General features: G+C 39.2%; 1 protein-coding gene across 7 annotated transcripts in view; it reads right to left on the minus strand.

Moving 5' to 3' along the window:
• Window positions 1-18526, minus strand: part of dclk2a (doublecortin-like kinase 2a) — a 343959-nt gene that overhangs the window by 118339 nt on the left and 207094 nt on the right. For 5 of the 7 annotated variants that reach the window (XM_073042910.1, XM_073042912.1, XM_073042913.1 and 2 more), the window contains exons 3-5: window positions 15813-15915; window positions 6725-6829; window positions 5613-5660 (exon numbers count right to left, since the gene is read on the minus strand). In XM_073042910.1, coding sequence (XP_072899011.1) covers window positions 5613-5660; window positions 6725-6829; window positions 15813-15915 — 256 coding nt within the window. The remainder of the gene's footprint in view (window positions 1-5612; window positions 5661-6724; window positions 6830-15812; window positions 15916-18526) is intronic. The other 2 variants (XM_073042911.1, XM_073042915.1) reach the window with 1 other exon arrangement.

The raw sequence follows: 18526 nt of genomic DNA on the forward strand, positions 1-18526 counted from the left end.
ACCCCACCTTGGAAAAGACCAATAAATGGCATGGTTTTGGTCTCAAAAGTGTGAACTGGACCTCAGGTTCTGCTGATGTTTTTACCATCAGGCCATTAACTGAATTGGTGATTGGTGTCCAACTACTGGCTCCATCTGGTGCACCTTCAGGAGCTTCTGAGCATTATTTTCCCATTTCAATTTCAATCTGGTCCATTATATGAAGAGTTTGTGCCATCTGACTTTAGGACTAGCACTGAGCAGACTGATGACCAGAGAGCTCTGAAGGACTCTGACAGAGGAAAAGCATGGAATATAAATCATTCAGCAGAAAGTAAAATAAAAATAGGGGAATACATATACCACTGCGTGAAAATTAATTATTAAAACATGAAACAGGCAAGGCATCAAATGTTACAGTCATCATGTAGGCAACTAGGGTTAAATATGCAATCTTTAACTTTTGAACTACTCAGAATCTAATCTAATAAAATAAACTTTTCACAACCAGATATTGTGCAACAGAAATTATGACTTAGAATGTCATGAACAGTCAGCAACTTCTCGTTGATCTGTGAACAGCAAATACTACGTAACTCGTTCATATGCATGACAAATGAGAAATTTCCATGTTGACTTACGTGCAAAAGATTTGACAGTAACTTCCAGATCATAAGACATAAGAGCAGAATTAGGCCATTTGGATGTCCAGACATACATCCATGTTTATTTTATTATTATGAAAATGTAAAGTAATTGGTGAGATTACATGGAGTAATGTTTGCAGTTCTGGCCACTCAGCTTGAGGAAAGATGTCCTTAAAATAGGAGGGCAGAAATGATTCACAGTGATGTTACTAGGACTGGAGAGCTGGAATTATAAGGAGATACTGGATAGGCTGGTGTTTGTTTGTTCCCCTGGAGTGTAGGAGGCTAAGTGGTGACCTTATGCAAAACTATGAAGAGTTTAGATAAGGTGAGTGGTCGCTATTTCCCCAGGGGAGTCTAAACTAGCAGGCATAGGTTTAATGTGAGAATAGGAACTGCAAAAGACCTGAAGGGCAAATTCTTTGCACATAATGTGGCAGCTATATAGAACGAGCTGCTGGAGAAAGTGGTAGAGGTACTGGTACAGTTACATTTAGACAGGTATTTTAATCTAACAAGTTATTTAATGTCACCATCCTGAATTAAACCTCTAGCTATGATATCTTTGGCCTCATTTATTTAAAAACCCCTCCCACCTGTTCTGGCTCTAATCACAGATTGTCCGTTTGGTCCTGCACGGGCTCTGATTTTTCCTGGTTACCCACTTGTTCTTAATGTTCTTATAAACTGGTTTGGGATTTTCCTTAATCTTATCTGTCAGTGATACTTCATGGCCCCTGTTAGCCCTCCTAATTTCCCTTTAACCAATTCCTACACTCTTTATACCCCTGAGGGCTCTCCCCTATTTTCAGTGCTCTAAGCCTACCACATGTTTCCCCTTCTCTCTCTTCATCAAACCTTTGATATCCCTGGAATCCCTGAATTCTCTCCCTAACAGCATTGTAGGTATTCCCACAAGAGCTTAAAGAAGGTAGCTCACCATCCTCTCAAGGGCATTTAAGGATGGGCAATTAAATGTTGGTTCCGCCTAAGAAGCCTGCATCCTTTAAGTAAGCTATAAATGGGAGGGCTCTAGGCACTTCTGAGGAACAAAGGCATCTTGCTGAAGAAATCCAAAGATACCTAAGGTTGGTGGCACAATTAGATAGGGTAGTGAAGATGGCAAATCGGATGTTTTCCTTCATTATCCGGGATATAAAATATCAGTGTCAGGAAATCTTGGTACAACTTTATAGAGCACAGTTTATGTAACAACTCTTAACTGCCACCCCCCCCCCCCACTCTGCTGATGCAGGAATACGTGCTGAACGTTCACAACAATTCCTGTTTACTTTACATTTCCAGCCTCTGCAGTATTTAACTGTTCATCCTGTAACTCCCACATGACATTTATGTTTTTGGTGCAAATCTGCACCTTAAGTACCTATATGACTCACGATTCAAATTTTCACACCACACATTTGTCCAATTTTGATAGCTCTGACTCTTGGCCAGTTATAACGAGTGGAAGCTGAATTCTTCGTTTGTAAAGGCGTGAATTTTCTAATTCCGTTATATGTGACAACTCTTGACATAATGCTTTAGTGCTCCTAAAGTAGATTTCACAACAATGAGTCATCACTGCCTTAAACATATTTAATGTTATTATTCAACACCTATTTCACTTGAACAAAATGGTTGTCGCTGCTTCAGATATTTTCATACACTTCCTCTCCTATAGTATCTAGATATTTATTCCATTGGTTTGTCCAGTGGGTTTATTTTGTTAACTACTATATAGTCAGTCCCAAAATGGACTCAAGCTCACTACCTACCTTGTTACGATCTTGCACCTTATTGTCTACCTGCACTGCACTTTCTCTGTAACTGTTATACTTTATTCTGCTATTGTGTTACCTTGTAATACTTTAATGCACTGTATAATGAATAGATCTGTATGAACAGCATGCAAGACATGCATTTTTTACTGTAGCTCAGTACATTTGACAATAGTAGTTAATTCCATTTGCATTGCACCATTGAGTTGGTGCAGCCACAGATTAGTGAAGGATGGCTAAACTAGCTGCATGTGAGATGTGCACCGGACTTGAGAGGACAGAGAAAGCAACACAATGGAGTTGTCGTTGATTGCTCTTTTTTACTGCATTGGAAGAATGTTTTGACATATTTTGCAATTGTTGTTTAATCCCCTTCTGCTAGAAGCCTTTAACTACAGACAGCTAGTTAATCATTACTTTTGTGCTGCCTGGAACCAGCATTCAAACTCGCCTCGTTATTAGGCAAGTTTAACTTCTTCTCTTACAGACTACTAGATGATGCATCTTATGGCACAAGAGGCAAGGAAAGTCGAGTAGAATCTATTGCAAATTGCCTGGAGTGCACCCCCAACCAGTTATGGCAGTTACAAGTACATTCCTATCTGAGGTGCTTCACTGCTCCACTAAAAGAGGAATCAAGTAAAAATATAAATGTGTACAAAGGATTCAGATCAGTAGATATAGATAAAATAGTGCTAATAAAGCTCAATTTGCAACTAGTCAGCAAACTTTATTGGATATCAATGGCTTACCATAACTTCCATTATAATGTAATACTGAACTATTAAAATTTATGTAAAAAGTCCAACTTATTCAATATAGATCAGTCCACCCATGTAAAATTAGCTTTCTCAAATTAAGTATATTAAAATGAGATTTAAATGAAAAGATATTCTATGAAAGCAGACATGACTATCAATGAATTAGTTATTCATAAAGCAGTTATAAAGCATTCTGCTCGACTCCATTCAAATCTGCAATGGAGATTCAATCCCTTCACTGACTGCCTTGAGATATATGGAACTTTGTACTAGATAAAATGATGGCTGTTGAATACGTCCACTCATTTATAGACAGGTGAGTTCAACTTGGAGTGGAATGATGCTGATTTTACATCATTATTACCGATCACAAAGCATGGCAGCACAGGTTGTTGTAGAATGTGGCCAATTGCTGGTCTATGAGATTGATGGATAATGTTCTGGACAATTTGTCCCTCTCTTTAAGCTTGTCTAGAAACAACTATTCTGTTACATCAGCACCCTGTGGCACTGATAAAAACCATGCTTTATGAGACACCTTTTGGGAATTTGTCAAATTGAGTTAATTGGTATGAGATGCCCAAAATTCAACCAAATCAGAAGCAAAGAAATTGAGTGGATACAAATCACAGCATGCCATCTTTTTACTGATGTGGAAAATCCAGCCATTTTATATCCTAAAAAAGTTCAATTTTATGCTTCAACATATTCTCCCACTGATGATTACTCATTTCCTTCCGGTACAACAATTTGGGCTATATACATCATCAATGCCGTCAGTCATAATAAAACTACCAGAATATATGCTTTTTCTACATAGTTTCCTCTATTTCTTTATTTCCCACAGAACTGAAACATTCTGCACTTAAGAAATCTGACTGACAACATGCATGAAATTTAAGGGCTGATTCAATGATTGAACATCCCACAGCGCTGCAGCATAGCCAAGGACTGTCCTAGAAAAACACAGTATGTGTCCCATAAATCTAAAGCTACAGGCTCTGTGCTTGTTTTACCAAGGAACATTCCTTGCAAGGACAACTTCCTGCTGGAAGTACCAGAACAGTTGTTACAAACCTGGCCTCTGAAAAAGTGCAGCCAAAAATTATCTTTCTGTGTTTCATTTTTTTTTCTGCTTCTACTTCATTCATAATATCTCTACAGGTCATCATTGTATCATACATTCGAGTTATGAAGATTTTTATATTCAGAGATTCCATTGACATTGCTTGCTGATTAGATCATAACCTTAAAAATGCTGTGTGTGTGTGTGTGTGTGTGTGTGTGTTGTGGACATTGGTTTTAAAGGTTGCTAAATAATTGTTAATTTTTAATTACATGTAATTAAATGTAGTGGCAAAGATACAATTCCTCGCCCCATTCCAAATTTTGCTATATTGCACCTTACAGAGATCATTCGACACAGATCTGTTCAATTGCTGATGGTGAGCTATGCACCAGACATGCCACCGCTTCTCCTGATGTCCTCTTGCTGGAGGTTCTCCGACAAGGGCTCTAATTGGTTACTTCGAGGCAGAGAACAAAGAATCAGAGGACCCTATCTGATGAACATGGGAGATTGTCCTCTGAGAAGGACAACAGTGGTTTCTATAATGCTGTTACTCAGTATTCAAGGATATATTTGTAAATGTCTTCTAAATAAAAATGTGGGTAGGATAGTACTTATTTTGCTAGCGTTGATCTGAAATAATTAATTGGTTGCCTATTATACATTACACCTGAGGTTTCTTTCTGAACCAAAACAAAAATTTAAAGAGCTGAATAATAAGTCTCAAATTCACATCAGCTATTTTATACTACAATGTAGAATTGAAATCACCCATTAGTTCCTCCAGACTATGAAATAGATTTTGTGTTCTAAGAAAGGAAATTGGTTTTGTATATGAAAAATCTGAGGCAAAGTAAACACTAAAGTATCACAACATTATAAAAGCTTTAAGCTTTTACAAGACAAAATAAAAATTAGAGAACAATTAAGTTTGTAAAATTTGCTGCTATTGATTTTATTATAGCACTGCTTAGCTGAACTGGATGAAAATGCAATGCTGTGAGAAGACACATAAGTAGAATGTGATAGAGTGTCTTATTTTTTAACTTCAGTGGAGTCTGAAACACCAATAAGTTTGTTGTGGGTTTTTCTTTTACAATGAAGTAAAATTAATTTCACTCCAAACATGTTTCCAGTATTAAAAGTTTACACACTTATTTTTGTTAATTATGCCGTAAGAGGATGAAACCAGTTAAGTCCAGATGATCATATCACTGCCCTCAATACCATGTGAGAGATACTTGTCAACTCAAAGTTATGATTTAGTTATTAAGAAAGTGAAATTCAAGCCCTTTGTGAAAATGATCTTCATTCACATAATCGTACTTGGTGGATCAAAGTAAGCGTGAGATGGGATTGTATGAAAAGAGGGGCTCACCTGGGGATTTGACTGGAGAATATGCAGTGTGGTAACCTCCTCTTTTAACTGTACTCATTCAGTTAACACACAAGCGGAAGGAGAAAACATTAAGGAGAGATGTTACCACACAATCATAAATAGAACACAGCATCAAATTCAAAACACAAGAAGGGTGTTCAGAAGACAGAGGAACCAAGGCAATAATGTACAACATTTGGTTGAGTAACAGAGACTACTAGAAGAAGATGAAGACATAGATCACAAATATACAATCACAGACAATGCATAGTCCACTCATTTGTAGGCTTAAGGGACAAAATGTTCTGTAATAGCCGAGGCATTTGTTAAAATATTTAAAATACAATGAATAAATAATGTCGGCAGACCAAATGTGTGAACATAAAGCTCTGTATTCTATTCAAAGATTTTGCAGGAATTAACTTTGAAAATATATTTGTTCAGGAACATGAATATGCTTAAACATGTGTCTTTTCTATCACTCAATATTAAAGAATATATTTGTAGCTGTCTTCTATATAAAACTGTGGGTAGGGTAATACTGACTTTGACTGATAGTGTTGATATAAAATGTTGAATTTGTGCCTATTATAAACACTTCTCTAGGTTCCTTTGAACCAAAATAAAAATTTAAAGAGATGTATAAAGGGTTTCATATTCAACTTTGGATATTTTATACCACAATACAAAATTAAAATGACCCACTAATTCCTCCGGTATACGAGTAGGATTTTATTTTCCCAGAAAGCAACTGATTGTATTTGAGAAATATGAAGCAAATTAAACCTTAACATAGTGCAAGAACTGTAAAGCTTTAAGGTTTTACAAGATAAATAAAAACTAAACAAAATTAATTCTGTAAAAGTTGGATCATTCTTTGTTTAGGAAACAATATGCATAAAATATTCTAAAATCTCCCATGGGCAGGGGATGACATATGAAGGAGTCACTCAAAAATAAAACTGAGACACGTTGGGGCAACATCCTTTTCTGCACAGATAGGCATGTTCTTTGACCACCAACAAAGTCACATACAGCTTCACTATATAAGTCCTTCACTCTTCCTGATGTTACTATTTTATTGATTTCATTGTTATTTGATGAATATGTACCTGATGCAGGAGATCTGCTTCGACGAGACAACCCAGGACTTTTTGATCCGGAATGTCGTGAAGTACTACCAGAACGTGAGTAGGACGATTTCATCACACGACACTCTGGAAGACAAGGATCCCAGTTAATCCACTCTCAGCCTTTTAGATAGTAACAAGTGAATACTCTTAGCATATTTACTTGCTGCTGATAAAGGATATTTGCTACATTATGATGCAGTCGCATATCTGTCATTTCTTCGTGAGTGTTGTCCCATTAATATGTACACAATAGTGCATTTGAAGACAGCATTAAAGATTTCTACCACACCTTACATGAGAAGGGATCATTTCAATTATCATGAAATGAACTCTTTGCAACTTACTATCTTTTGTTTCCAATTGCACCAAATGCTATAAATCTACTACACCTTCACAGCAATGCCATTACTCAAAACTTGAATGCCTAGCAATGCATTGCACACGTGGTTGGCTTTGTTCCATTTAGCAATAGTGCCAATTTAGGTTTTCCTAAACAAGTGAGGTTTGTGAGAATTCTCCAACATCACCTTCTGCACAAAGAAAAGAGCAAGAAGATGCATGAGACCGACTTAAACTCAACACAACTCATGACACCACTGCACTGCAATCAGAGAAAGTGATTAGCTCCAAGAGGTACACTCACTATTGCAGCCAGACAACTGCAATGCACACTATGGTTACCATGGGCTACTACGGAAGTTGGGGGAAGAGGAGGGGGAAGGGGGGCAGAGAGAGAGGGAGAGGGAGAGGGAGAGGGAGAGAGGGAGGGAGAGAGAGAGAGAGAGAGAGAGAGAGAGAGAGAGAGAGAGAGAGAGAGAAAGGGGAGGGAGACAGGGAGAGAGAGGGGGTAAGAGAGGGGTAGGAGGGAGAGGGAGAGAGGGGGTAGGGGGAGGGGGAGGGAGAGAAAGACCTAATGTACAGAAATGGGATGTTGTGTGATCATTATTGAGTTTCATGCTTTATTCCACAAGGGAATTTCCATGTACAAGAGTCAGGAGATCCTCAAGGACCACCACCAGAAGAAGCTTGCTGCCAGAAATTCCACCCTCACTGGAACTGCAGACCAATGTGTTTTGCTCTCCCATATAGGCACGTTTCTAGATACATATTCAGCCAGACACACATACACAAAGGCAAAACCTGTTAGTTATCCCCCACCTCAAAATCCCCGACCCTATTCTTGTCCTTAATCCAACTCTTGTTATTTTACCAACAATCCACCGCCACATTCCCCCTCCTCACCCCACCGACTCCATATGCCTATGCATTCTCAATGTCTTTGCAGCATATGAGGAGTGGATCTTTGTTTCCCCCTTGGAATAGGAGAAGATTGAGCAGGAGGAGAATGGGAAGAGACACAGGAGATGAAGAAAAAGGTCAAAGAGGAGGGAGAGATGAAGAAAGATGATGGTGATGATGAAGAACAGTAGAGGACACTCTCATCCACAAAACAAATCTACAATCGGGGACTTGCGAAGGTTGGCACTTAGATGGACCATTAAAAATGATGTAAGAGAACTCCAAAAACTCTGCATAGACAGACTCTTGGCCTATCGGTTTGTCAAATCATCTTATAACAAGACCGCACTTTGTAGACCAAATGAAGCTACTTAAACTGGAACACCTCAAAATAGTTTAAGAGTTCTTATGCAGCTTGCCAGTAAATGTGGTCTTAAACAAAAATCTGCAATGTACACCCAAGATGCAAAACTGAGAAACTAACCATCAATGCTTGCATTTAATTGTATTAATCATATATAATTGTGTTTGTTTATCTTTCTTAAGGCCAGGAAACAATTTTAAATGTGAACCCTTAATGATTCCTGTGCACTGAAATTTCACATCACATTTATTTTAAGATCAAATACTGTTTAAGAATAGGAAAATTATCTTGCAAGCTTATTATCAGGAATACTCCACTTTTAAATGCAATATTCATGGCGGTTTTCAATAAAAATATTGATAAATTATTATGATGAAGGTATTCTAAGATTTTGTCCCACAGACAAAGGGGGTGCTGTTGTATTGTGGTAGGCTGATCCCAATCTTGCTGAGGCCAGGCAGGAACTTTCAGACACCTCCTCTTACTTATCCCTTGAAAAGGACCCCAGTATGGACAATGAGAAAATTGTCTCCAACACCATCACTAACCTCATCTCTGGACTCATGCCTGCATAGCTCAACTCCATTCTATCCCACTTGGTTCAGTTCCTTCCCACCTACATCTGCCACACTTCACATGCCTTCGATCTCCTCAACAAGTTCCAGTTGTCTGGACCTGACCACTTCACCATAGATGTTCAGTACACTTACATCTGCCATGAAGAAAGCCCTAAACGTCTCCGGTTCTTTCTCAAAAAAAAAGCCAACCAGTTTCCCCTCCACCACCACCCTCCTCCATCTGGTAGAACTAGTCCCCTCTTCAAAAATATCTCCTTCAGCAACTCCCAATTTCTCCAAAATAAAGGGCAGCCATGGGCACCTGCATGGGCCCCAGCTATGCCTGCCTTTTTGTTGGCTATGTAGAACGGTCCATGTTCCAAGCCTTCCCTGGTAATGTTTCCCAACTCGTCCAGTACTATGATGATTGTACTGGTGCTGCTTCATGCACTCATAATAAGCTCATCGACTTTGCCTCCCACTTCCACACTGCCCTTAAATTCACTTGGTTCTTTTCTGACACCTCTCTCCCCTTTCTCAATCTCTCTATCTCCATTTCTGGAGACAAACTGTCTACTGACATCTTTTATAAACCCACTGATTCCCATGGCTACCTTGACTATACCTCTTCCCGCCTTGTCTCCTGTAAAAATTCCCTTTTCTCGGTTCCTTTGGCTCTGCCACATCTGTTCCCAGGATGAGGCTGTTCTTTCCACATGTCACAGATGGCCACCTGCTTCAAAGAATGGTGTTTCCCTTCCTCCACCATTGACCCTGCCTTCACCTGCAACTCCTATTTCCCGGACATCCGAGCTTACCCCATTTTCCTGCTTCCTTAACAGAGGAGGAGTTTGTTTCCTCACCTACCACGCCCTGAGTCTCCACATCCAACACATTATTCTCTGCAAGTTGCACCACCCTCAATGAGATCCTCTCACCCAAAACATTATTTCCTCCGCCCCACCCCCACTCTCCGCTTTCTGCAGGGATCGCTCCCTCTGTGATTCCCTTGTCCGTTCATTCCTTCCCACTAATCTCCCTCCTGGCATGTATCCCTGCAAGTGTCAGAAATGCTACCTCTGCCCATTTGCCTCCTCCCTCACCTCCATTCAGGGGCCCAAAACAGTCCTTCCAGGTGAGGCAACATTTCACCTGCAAATTGTTGGGGTCATCTGTTGTAACCAGTGCTCCAGATGCGGCCTCCTCTGAATTGGTGTGACCTGACATAAACTGTGGGACCGTGTTGTTGAGCACCTCTGCTCCATCCACCAAAAGTGGAATTTCTGGGTAGCTAACGATTGTAATTCCTTTCTCCATTCCCATTCCAAAACGTCGGTCCATGGCCCCTTCTTTTGCCATAATGAGGCTATTTTCAGGATGGAGGAGAAACACCTCATATTCCACAGAGGGAGCCTCCAACCTGATTTCTCTTTCCAGTAATTTTTTTCCCTCACCATTCTCTCTTCTTCTATTCCCCACTCTGGCCTCTTACCACTTCTCCTCACCTATCTATCAGCTCCTCCTGATGCCCCTCCTTCTTCCCTTTCTCCTACAGCCTTTTCTCCTCTCCTATCACAACTCATTCATCTCCAGCCTCTTACATTTCACACTCACCTGACTTCACCTATCAACTTCTAGTGCTCCTTCGCCCCTCGCCCCACCTTTTTGGTCTGATGTCTTCCCCCTTCCTTTCCAGTCCTGATGAAGGGTCTTGGCCCGAAACATCGACTGTTTTTAAGCATTTCCATAGATGCTGTCTGACCTGCTGAGTTCCTCCAACATTTTGTGTATGTTGCCACTCTACAGCTTGTTGCAGCTATAGAGTACATTTCATTACTCCAAATTGCTCCTTGATCTACAAATGTTCAACTTATAATTTTTTATTACAATACCATTGATATTTTGAGAATGTGGCTTCAATTTGTATTTTTAAAAATATAATTAATAGTGTCCCTCTCCATCCATTATAATATAGCGTACCAAAACATTCAAAGCCACTGGCCATCCTTATTAATTTTCCTTTGACAAAACATTTACTAAGAATTTATTAATTGAGGAACAATAGTATAGTCAATGAAATACTTCTGAAGTACAGCCCCATTCTGGTCTCACTGTCCTACGCTGATACAAACTAGAGGATCAACACCTCACCTTCCACCTGGGCTCATTGCAGCCTTGCCAACCTAATATCAAATACTCTAATCTTAGTTTATGTGGTCTTTCTTCCTCTCCAGATTTCTGTCAGCCATCTTCTTTCCTTTTTCTGTCTGTGTATAGTCTGGCCTGCTAGGTATGCCCAGCAGGCCAAAACCACATCAGAAAAATATTACACAGTCATAGTAACTTAACATGATCCCACATACTAAGTTTTCATTCTTTTGGAGAGATTCTCTTTGCTCTACACACATTTCACTGTTACCTAGATTATGATATATCTCTCTTTCTCAGATCTGATGGAGTGTCCCTCATTTGAAATGTTTTTCTTTCCACAGAGGCTGCTGGATCTACTTAGTTGTCCAGCATTTTCCATTTTCTGTCATGTTGGCCCAGTCTTTCTTATTCTACTCACATAAATCTAGATTTCCAGGCAGGTTTCACCACCGTACCACTAACAACTTGTTACAGACCACAAAGCTTAATATGTAGGTAACTATCACGTATAATCCATTTTGATGTCCTGTCACAGACATTTCCTTCATTCTAATCCCCACAACCACCTTTTCTCCTACTGAAACTTGAAACATCTCTCCCTTTCTCAGTTTTGACAAAGGGTCACAGACCAGAAATGTTGACTGTTTCCTTTAGCGCAGATGTTAACTGATCTCTTGGGGGTTTTCCAGTATTTCAGATTTTGAACATCTGCAGTATTTTCTTAGAGTTATAAAACATTACAGCACAGAAACAAGTCTTTTGGCCCATCTAGTCTGTGACAAACTACTAATCTGCCTAGTCCAATCGATGTACACCTGGACCATAGCCCTCCATATCCCTCCCCTGTTTGCATTTACCCTAATATAACACTCATAATTTTGTACACCTCTATCAAATCTCCCCTCATTCTTCTATGCTCTGTTGAATAAAGTCCTAACTTCTTCAACCTTTCTCTATATCTCAGGCCCTCAAGTCCTTGTAATTATTTTCTGCACTCTTTCAACCTTATTGATATCTTTCCAGTAGGCAGGTGACCAGGACTGCACACAATACACCAAATTAGGCCTTGCCAACTTATTATACAACTTCAACATAACATCCCAACTACTGTACTCAGTACATTGATTTTTGAAAGCCAATGTGCCAAATGCTTTCTTTATGACCCAATCTACCTGTGATGCTACTTTCAAAGAATTATGTATCTGTATTCCCAGATCCCTCTGATGCTACACTCCTCAGTGCCCTGCCGCTCACCATGGTTAGTCCTCCCAAAGTGCAACACTTGTCTGCATTAAATTCGGTTTGCCATTTTCCAGCTCAAATGCACTTTTGAAAAGCCCTTCCATTTGGAGTACATGAAAAACTTCAGGCAATGTGTGAAAACTGTGTTCTCACCAACAGCCAGGTATACTGGCTGCCGGATGAAATTTTTTCAGGACTCCAGGAAGAACTTAAAATACTTAATATAGTGCCATAGAACTTCCTTTATTAGCCTGATGTGACTTCACCTCAATGTCTGCTCCAAATATCTACTTTTCTGATAATCTAGCTTTCCCTTGCTGGTGCTAGCCTAGATTTTGTGCTTAAGTCTCCAGAGAAAGGGTTTAAACTACAAGTTTCTACCTAGAGGCTGGAATACTATCAATTTAGAAATAAGTTGACTATTTGAATATAGGGAACATTAATGAGATTCACAAGATTTAATAAAAACAGAGAGAATATTAAATATATTATTAGACTGTTACGCCTGTGCCCCAACTCTGAGGGGCCGAAGGGTACAAAGTAGCCCCCTCCTTTTTGAGAATCGCAAGATCGCTATTAATTCAGGTCAGGAGACCCAGGAAATGAGAGAGAGACGTTTGGAATGTGTCCTGGCCTCCGCGATACAAAGCCACGGATAATGGCCATTGTCTCTTGGAGACGGAATTGTGTATTGAGTACTGTACTATTCATTGAAGCCCTCAGGGAATGATCAGAGGGGGCTGGTTGAGGGATTGCATCATCCCAACCTGACTGACATCTGAGACCCCGTGAGTAAGGATAAAAGAGGGTCTGGGGAACAACCCCTTTAGACGCACCAGGAGAAACGCTAGAAATCCCGTGACAGCGTTTAATAGCGACAGCCAGTGGGGCCCGCGTGCATCCTTTCCCGTTGCCTGGGATTGGCGGGACTGACCACGGAAGAACGGCTTAACTAAAAAGGAAAAGGACACCCACGACATTTCGAAGGATCGACAACATAAAAAAGGAAACTCTGGCAAGTTCCAAAATCTCTCTCTCTTGACTCCAACCAAAGGCTGCAGCCTGAATGAACTAAAGGGACTTTTATATTTCCATCGGACAATACATTATCCCCTAGACAACGATAGAGCTATTTCTTATTGATTATTATTATACCTGCGCTTTTAGATTTAGTATTGATGACGTATATTATCTGTATGTTTGCATTGATATTATTTTTGTGTATTTTTATCAATAAATACTGTGAAAAATAGTACCATCAGACTTCAACGGACCTCTCTATCTTTGCTGGTAAGTGACCCAGTTACGGGGTACGTAACAAGACCAACAAAGAGAACATTGATTATAATTTATTAAATCCTACTACTTTGCATCTGACATCACAATGAATTTGACTCAGGTCTCTATCCATCATGTGGCATTGTAAAAGTTGCCATTATAAAGCCAGTCAAGGTATTTCTGCGGAATGGTTCAGAAATTTTCAATTCTAGCTGCATAATTTGAAATTTTTCCCGTCAGAAGACAAGTACATTTATTTATGCCGCAAATAGAAAAAAATTCTCATTTTCGTCGACATGAAATGCCGAACCCAAGGAACAGAAGGTCAGATGTTTCATTCTGTTTGTACGTGACATTCAATGCATCAAAACTCCAGACATTCATTTGCAAATGAAATAGGAACCAAGCAGATGACTAACATATGCATCTCTTTGCAGAAACTTTATGAAACAAAAGATACTACAGTGAACAGATTTTAAAAGTCTTAGCAGCCTTGAACAAATTACAAAAGTAAACACTAAAGCCCAAATGTTAAACATTGTCCCTCACATAATTTTACAGCTTTCCTGACAAGTTCTTAACTGCTGTCATTTTGGATCAATCCATCCCAATGTAAAAAAAACAGCTGCTGCAGGTGTCCCATCAATATTAAAACAGCAGATCCCAATGAGGGTATTCAGATTCTAATGTAGATTTAACTGCCAATTTATCAGCAGTAGAAACTAGCGATGGAACCTCCAGTTAAAGGTGATTGTGGTCGAGAGGTCCTGGTAATTTTAAACATTTTCTTTCTGGGGCCTGGAAGGAAACCTCGCCTTTCCTCTCCATTTAATCACCCTTCTTGTCCAGACTTAGCAGTTCTCAACCAAGCTAACCCACAGATCACGAACAAGAGAAAATCTGCAGATGTTGAAATCCGAGCAACAGACACAAAATGCTGGAGGAACTCAGCGGGACAGGCAGCATCTATGGAAAAAAGTACAGTCGAGGTTTCAGGGCGAAATCCTTCGGCAGGATCGAAACATTGATTGTATCTTTTTCCATAGATGTTGCATGTCGTGCTGAGCTCCTCCCGCATTTTGTGTGTGTAGCCCTCAGATCACCAGCAGTCATCTTCTGCCGCCACAAATACTGTTCTCCTTGCTTTTCCTAGTGGATCTGAACAGCAGTCCACTCGGAAGATGACAGTGAGGCTTGGGAGCAAAATTATTGTTATCATGATTGAACAGGCATTGTTAATGCACCACAAGGAAATCTGCAGATGCTGGAAATTCAAACACACACAAAATACTGGTGGAACACAGCAGGCCAGACAGCATCTATAGGAGAAGCATTGTCCACGTTTTGGGCCAAGACCCTTCGTCAGGACTAACTGAAAGGAGAGATACTAAGAGATTTGAAAGTAGTGGGGGGAGGGGGAAATGCGAAAGGTCTCGGCCCGAAACGTCAACAGTGCTTCTCCTATAGATGCTGCCTGGCCTGCTGTGTTCCACCAGCATTTTGTGTGTGTTGTTAATGCACCAGCTGGTTAGGACTGTTCTTTTTAAGGAAAAGATACTTTAACCCTGATCAAGATTCTCATCTGCTTTTTTTTTAAAGCTTCAAATGAAGAAATCATCCTTCCATTTCATTTGGCAATCTTCTTCTGCATCTCCCTGAAAGGTCATCATCCTTTTGAGTCATAGTAGAAAGACATTCAATTTCTGAGGCATCACAGGCAAGATTAAACTCAGCACATACATTAAATTATAGATATCTACAGGCCACTGGATAAATGTTAAAGGAGGTGATTTCTGGTCAGTTTATCATTTCCTATCAAACAACAGAAAACAACATGCTGGCATTTGAGAAATATGTAGCTCAGCACGAAGTGGGGACTTGAAACCGAATTATTTCGTAATAACAGATAGATGCTCTGTATTTCTAATCTGATAAACAATTGGAAATTGAACCAACCTGACACACGTAATGAGGTTTATTTGAATACACTGCAAATTAAATATTTGATGTTAAATAAAGGCAGCTTCCTCAGAAATCAAACAGTAATTTAAAAAATAATAATTCATTTATCTCAGCATAATTTATAACAAAATGATCAATGTCATTACTGATAAAAAGATGATTGATGACTCATTCAAAGTAGATCAGTGGAAAATCTCCTTGAATTTTTAGCATTCCCCTGGAGGTAAATGATATTCAGTCTGAATCCTAAACAGAAAGAGTCACGGTATCTTACCACTACTATCCAGCAAAAAGTCATCCTGGGCGTATCGATACTTTTCTGGACCACATGCAACAAAGACATCATCGTCTCCAAAAAAATCCTGCAGGCAAATGATCTGAAAAAGGAAATATTAGATAGTTGGAATAATGCACCTGCAAAATAAGAGTCTAGCTCTATACTCTATCATTGATACAGCACTTTAAGGTACATAACACAGCAAATCATTATCTATTTATTTACTTACTTACTGCTGAGATATAGCGCGGAATAGACACTTCCACCCATTCAAGCCACGCCACCCAGCAATCTCTGATTTAATCCCAGCCTAATCACGGGATAATTTACAATGAACAATTAATCTCCAAACTGGGGCGTCTTCAGATGGTGGGAGGAAACCGGAGCACGTGAAGGAAATGGGGAGAACGTACAAACTCCTTACAGGCAGCAGCGGGAATTGAACTTGGGTCAGCAATACTGTAAAGCACTGTGCTAACCACTACTGCGCTGCCCCAGCTATCCAACAAATGATTTGACTGCTTCATTGTGACTTTACGTAATTCTTCAGTAGGATGAAAAATGCAATTTGAAGGATTAATGGCAAAATTCATCTCAATCCAAGGTGACAATAATCTCCCACTTCAAGCTTATTTGCTATTGTTAGAATCAAGAAGTGATGCTCTTTTGTATTAATGGAATTTTTATATGGTAAAGGTGATACAGGTGAAGATCAGGAAGATTAACCAATGATGTGATTTCAAGAGTTGAGTTTGCAAAACAAACAAATGAAGGTGAAGTGACGGAGTAAGGTGGACAAGGATTGTCCTCATGTTAGAGGGCCCTGACACCAATAGGTCTCTAGACAGAATGTGTGGAACAAAATGGCACTAACTAACTTCATAGTGATTCATTTGAAGGCATATTTATTACATAACTGTGAAATAGCAATAAAAATATACAACACTTTACAGTTAACATCTTTCTATCTAAATCATCAAATGCATGTAGTCAAATGAGTGCAATTACAAATTTTAAATAAATAGTGGTGACCATACTGTAATTAAAATATTAAACTCTGGCTCTAAACCATCTTTGCTTTTTTCCAGTTTTAAAGTAAGTAATCCAGTAATGTATTATGTGATTTCCACTACGCTGGAAAATCCACGTGCTGATTCGGTAATCTCCATTCAGATGGCAAGTACTGCATGACCCTCAGCTTAGCTGCCTGTCCTTTTAACTCCCCATTTTGTTCCCATTCTGACCTTCCTTTCTCTTGCTTCTTATACTGTTCCAACTAAACTGAATGGAAGCTTGAGAAACAGCATTTCATCTTCTGACTAGACACAATGCAGTCATCTGAACTCAACAATAAATTCAACATTTTGTTAATCAATTCCAACCTTTTAACTCATGTTTCCATCGAGCTTTTTCTCTTCCCAACTGGTAACTTCAAATTTTTCTGCCTCCTCGTACTTAAACCACTTCAGAAAGTAATTTTGTTATTTGCCAGATTTTAATATCCTCTTTCAGCTGGCAATATTATTTTATATTCTCTTTTTCTCTTCCCTCTTTCTCTGAAATTTGTTTTATTTCCCATTTAAGATGAAAGGTCAAGAACTGGAAATGCTATTTCTTCCTCCATAGGTGCTTCCTCTCCAGCTTTTTTTTTACAGATTTGTGGCATTTACAGCATTTTGCTTTTGGGTAATAATGCTTATTTGTAATTATTAAACAGAAGTATCACTGGAAAGTTGCCAGTGGGAGAATGTGATATAAAACTGGGCGATTGTGACATTATCAACAATAAATGCCACTACAAAAAGATTATTGTTTAGAAAGGGGAACAAGTTAAACTCTATTCTTTAAAACAAGTACTTGGATATGGTCAAAAAATAAGACATACAAACGTTTGTAGATTATCAACCAAATTAATTGCTTTTAGATGAACCCTACAATCTTCTGGAAATGATGCATATATAACTTGGCACAAGATTCAAGAAGAAATCCACTAAATTGAACACTAATGAATATTATTGTCAGAAAGAGGGTACAGCACTCCATATTGAAGATGGCATTGTTCTCTACACAATTGCTCTAACACACACACAGATGGAAACAGTATTTTTCCTTTTTGCTCGCAGTTATTCAAACACTGACACATAAACCATCAGACTGAGTGTTAATTGTATTTTATTCACACTACACAGTTGAATGGAAACATAAAATCTATTACCATTCTCATATCAAACATGAACTGTAATGGGCAATGGAAGTCCATGAGCATGTCATTGACTTACAATCCCCATTTGAAGTTGCTGCCTCAAAACCAGGAGTGTCTTTGTCAAGAAAATAAAACCTCATAGTCAGAAGAGAGCATGTTTGAGCACTATCAAGAGCTGATAGTGAATCTGCCATGGATGACAATTGTGGATACTTCACCAAATCACTGTTGAAACAAGTGCACCTACATTTTGTATGTCTCACTATTAGGAAGGGGTGCAGGCAGCTCCACTTCCATTGCCTTTTTATCTGATTGCATGTCAGTGAAATGCGGTGACAAACTCTGCATCCAACATATTCTTAGCAAGTCAGTCATACCTACTCCATCACTTGCTGCAGTGATTTCAAGTAAGTAATGCTGCTTTAAGAGTTACCACATGGTAATAAAACAAATACCACTTTGTAGATGACTCCATTCCGAGTGAGTACATTTGAGAATGACTCCTCCA

Source organism: Hemitrygon akajei, chromosome 4 (genome assembly GCF_048418815.1).
Source record: "Hemitrygon akajei chromosome 4, sHemAka1.3, whole genome shotgun sequence".
In the NCBI taxonomy this organism is placed as follows: domain Eukaryota; kingdom Metazoa; phylum Chordata; class Chondrichthyes; order Myliobatiformes; family Dasyatidae; genus Hemitrygon; species Hemitrygon akajei.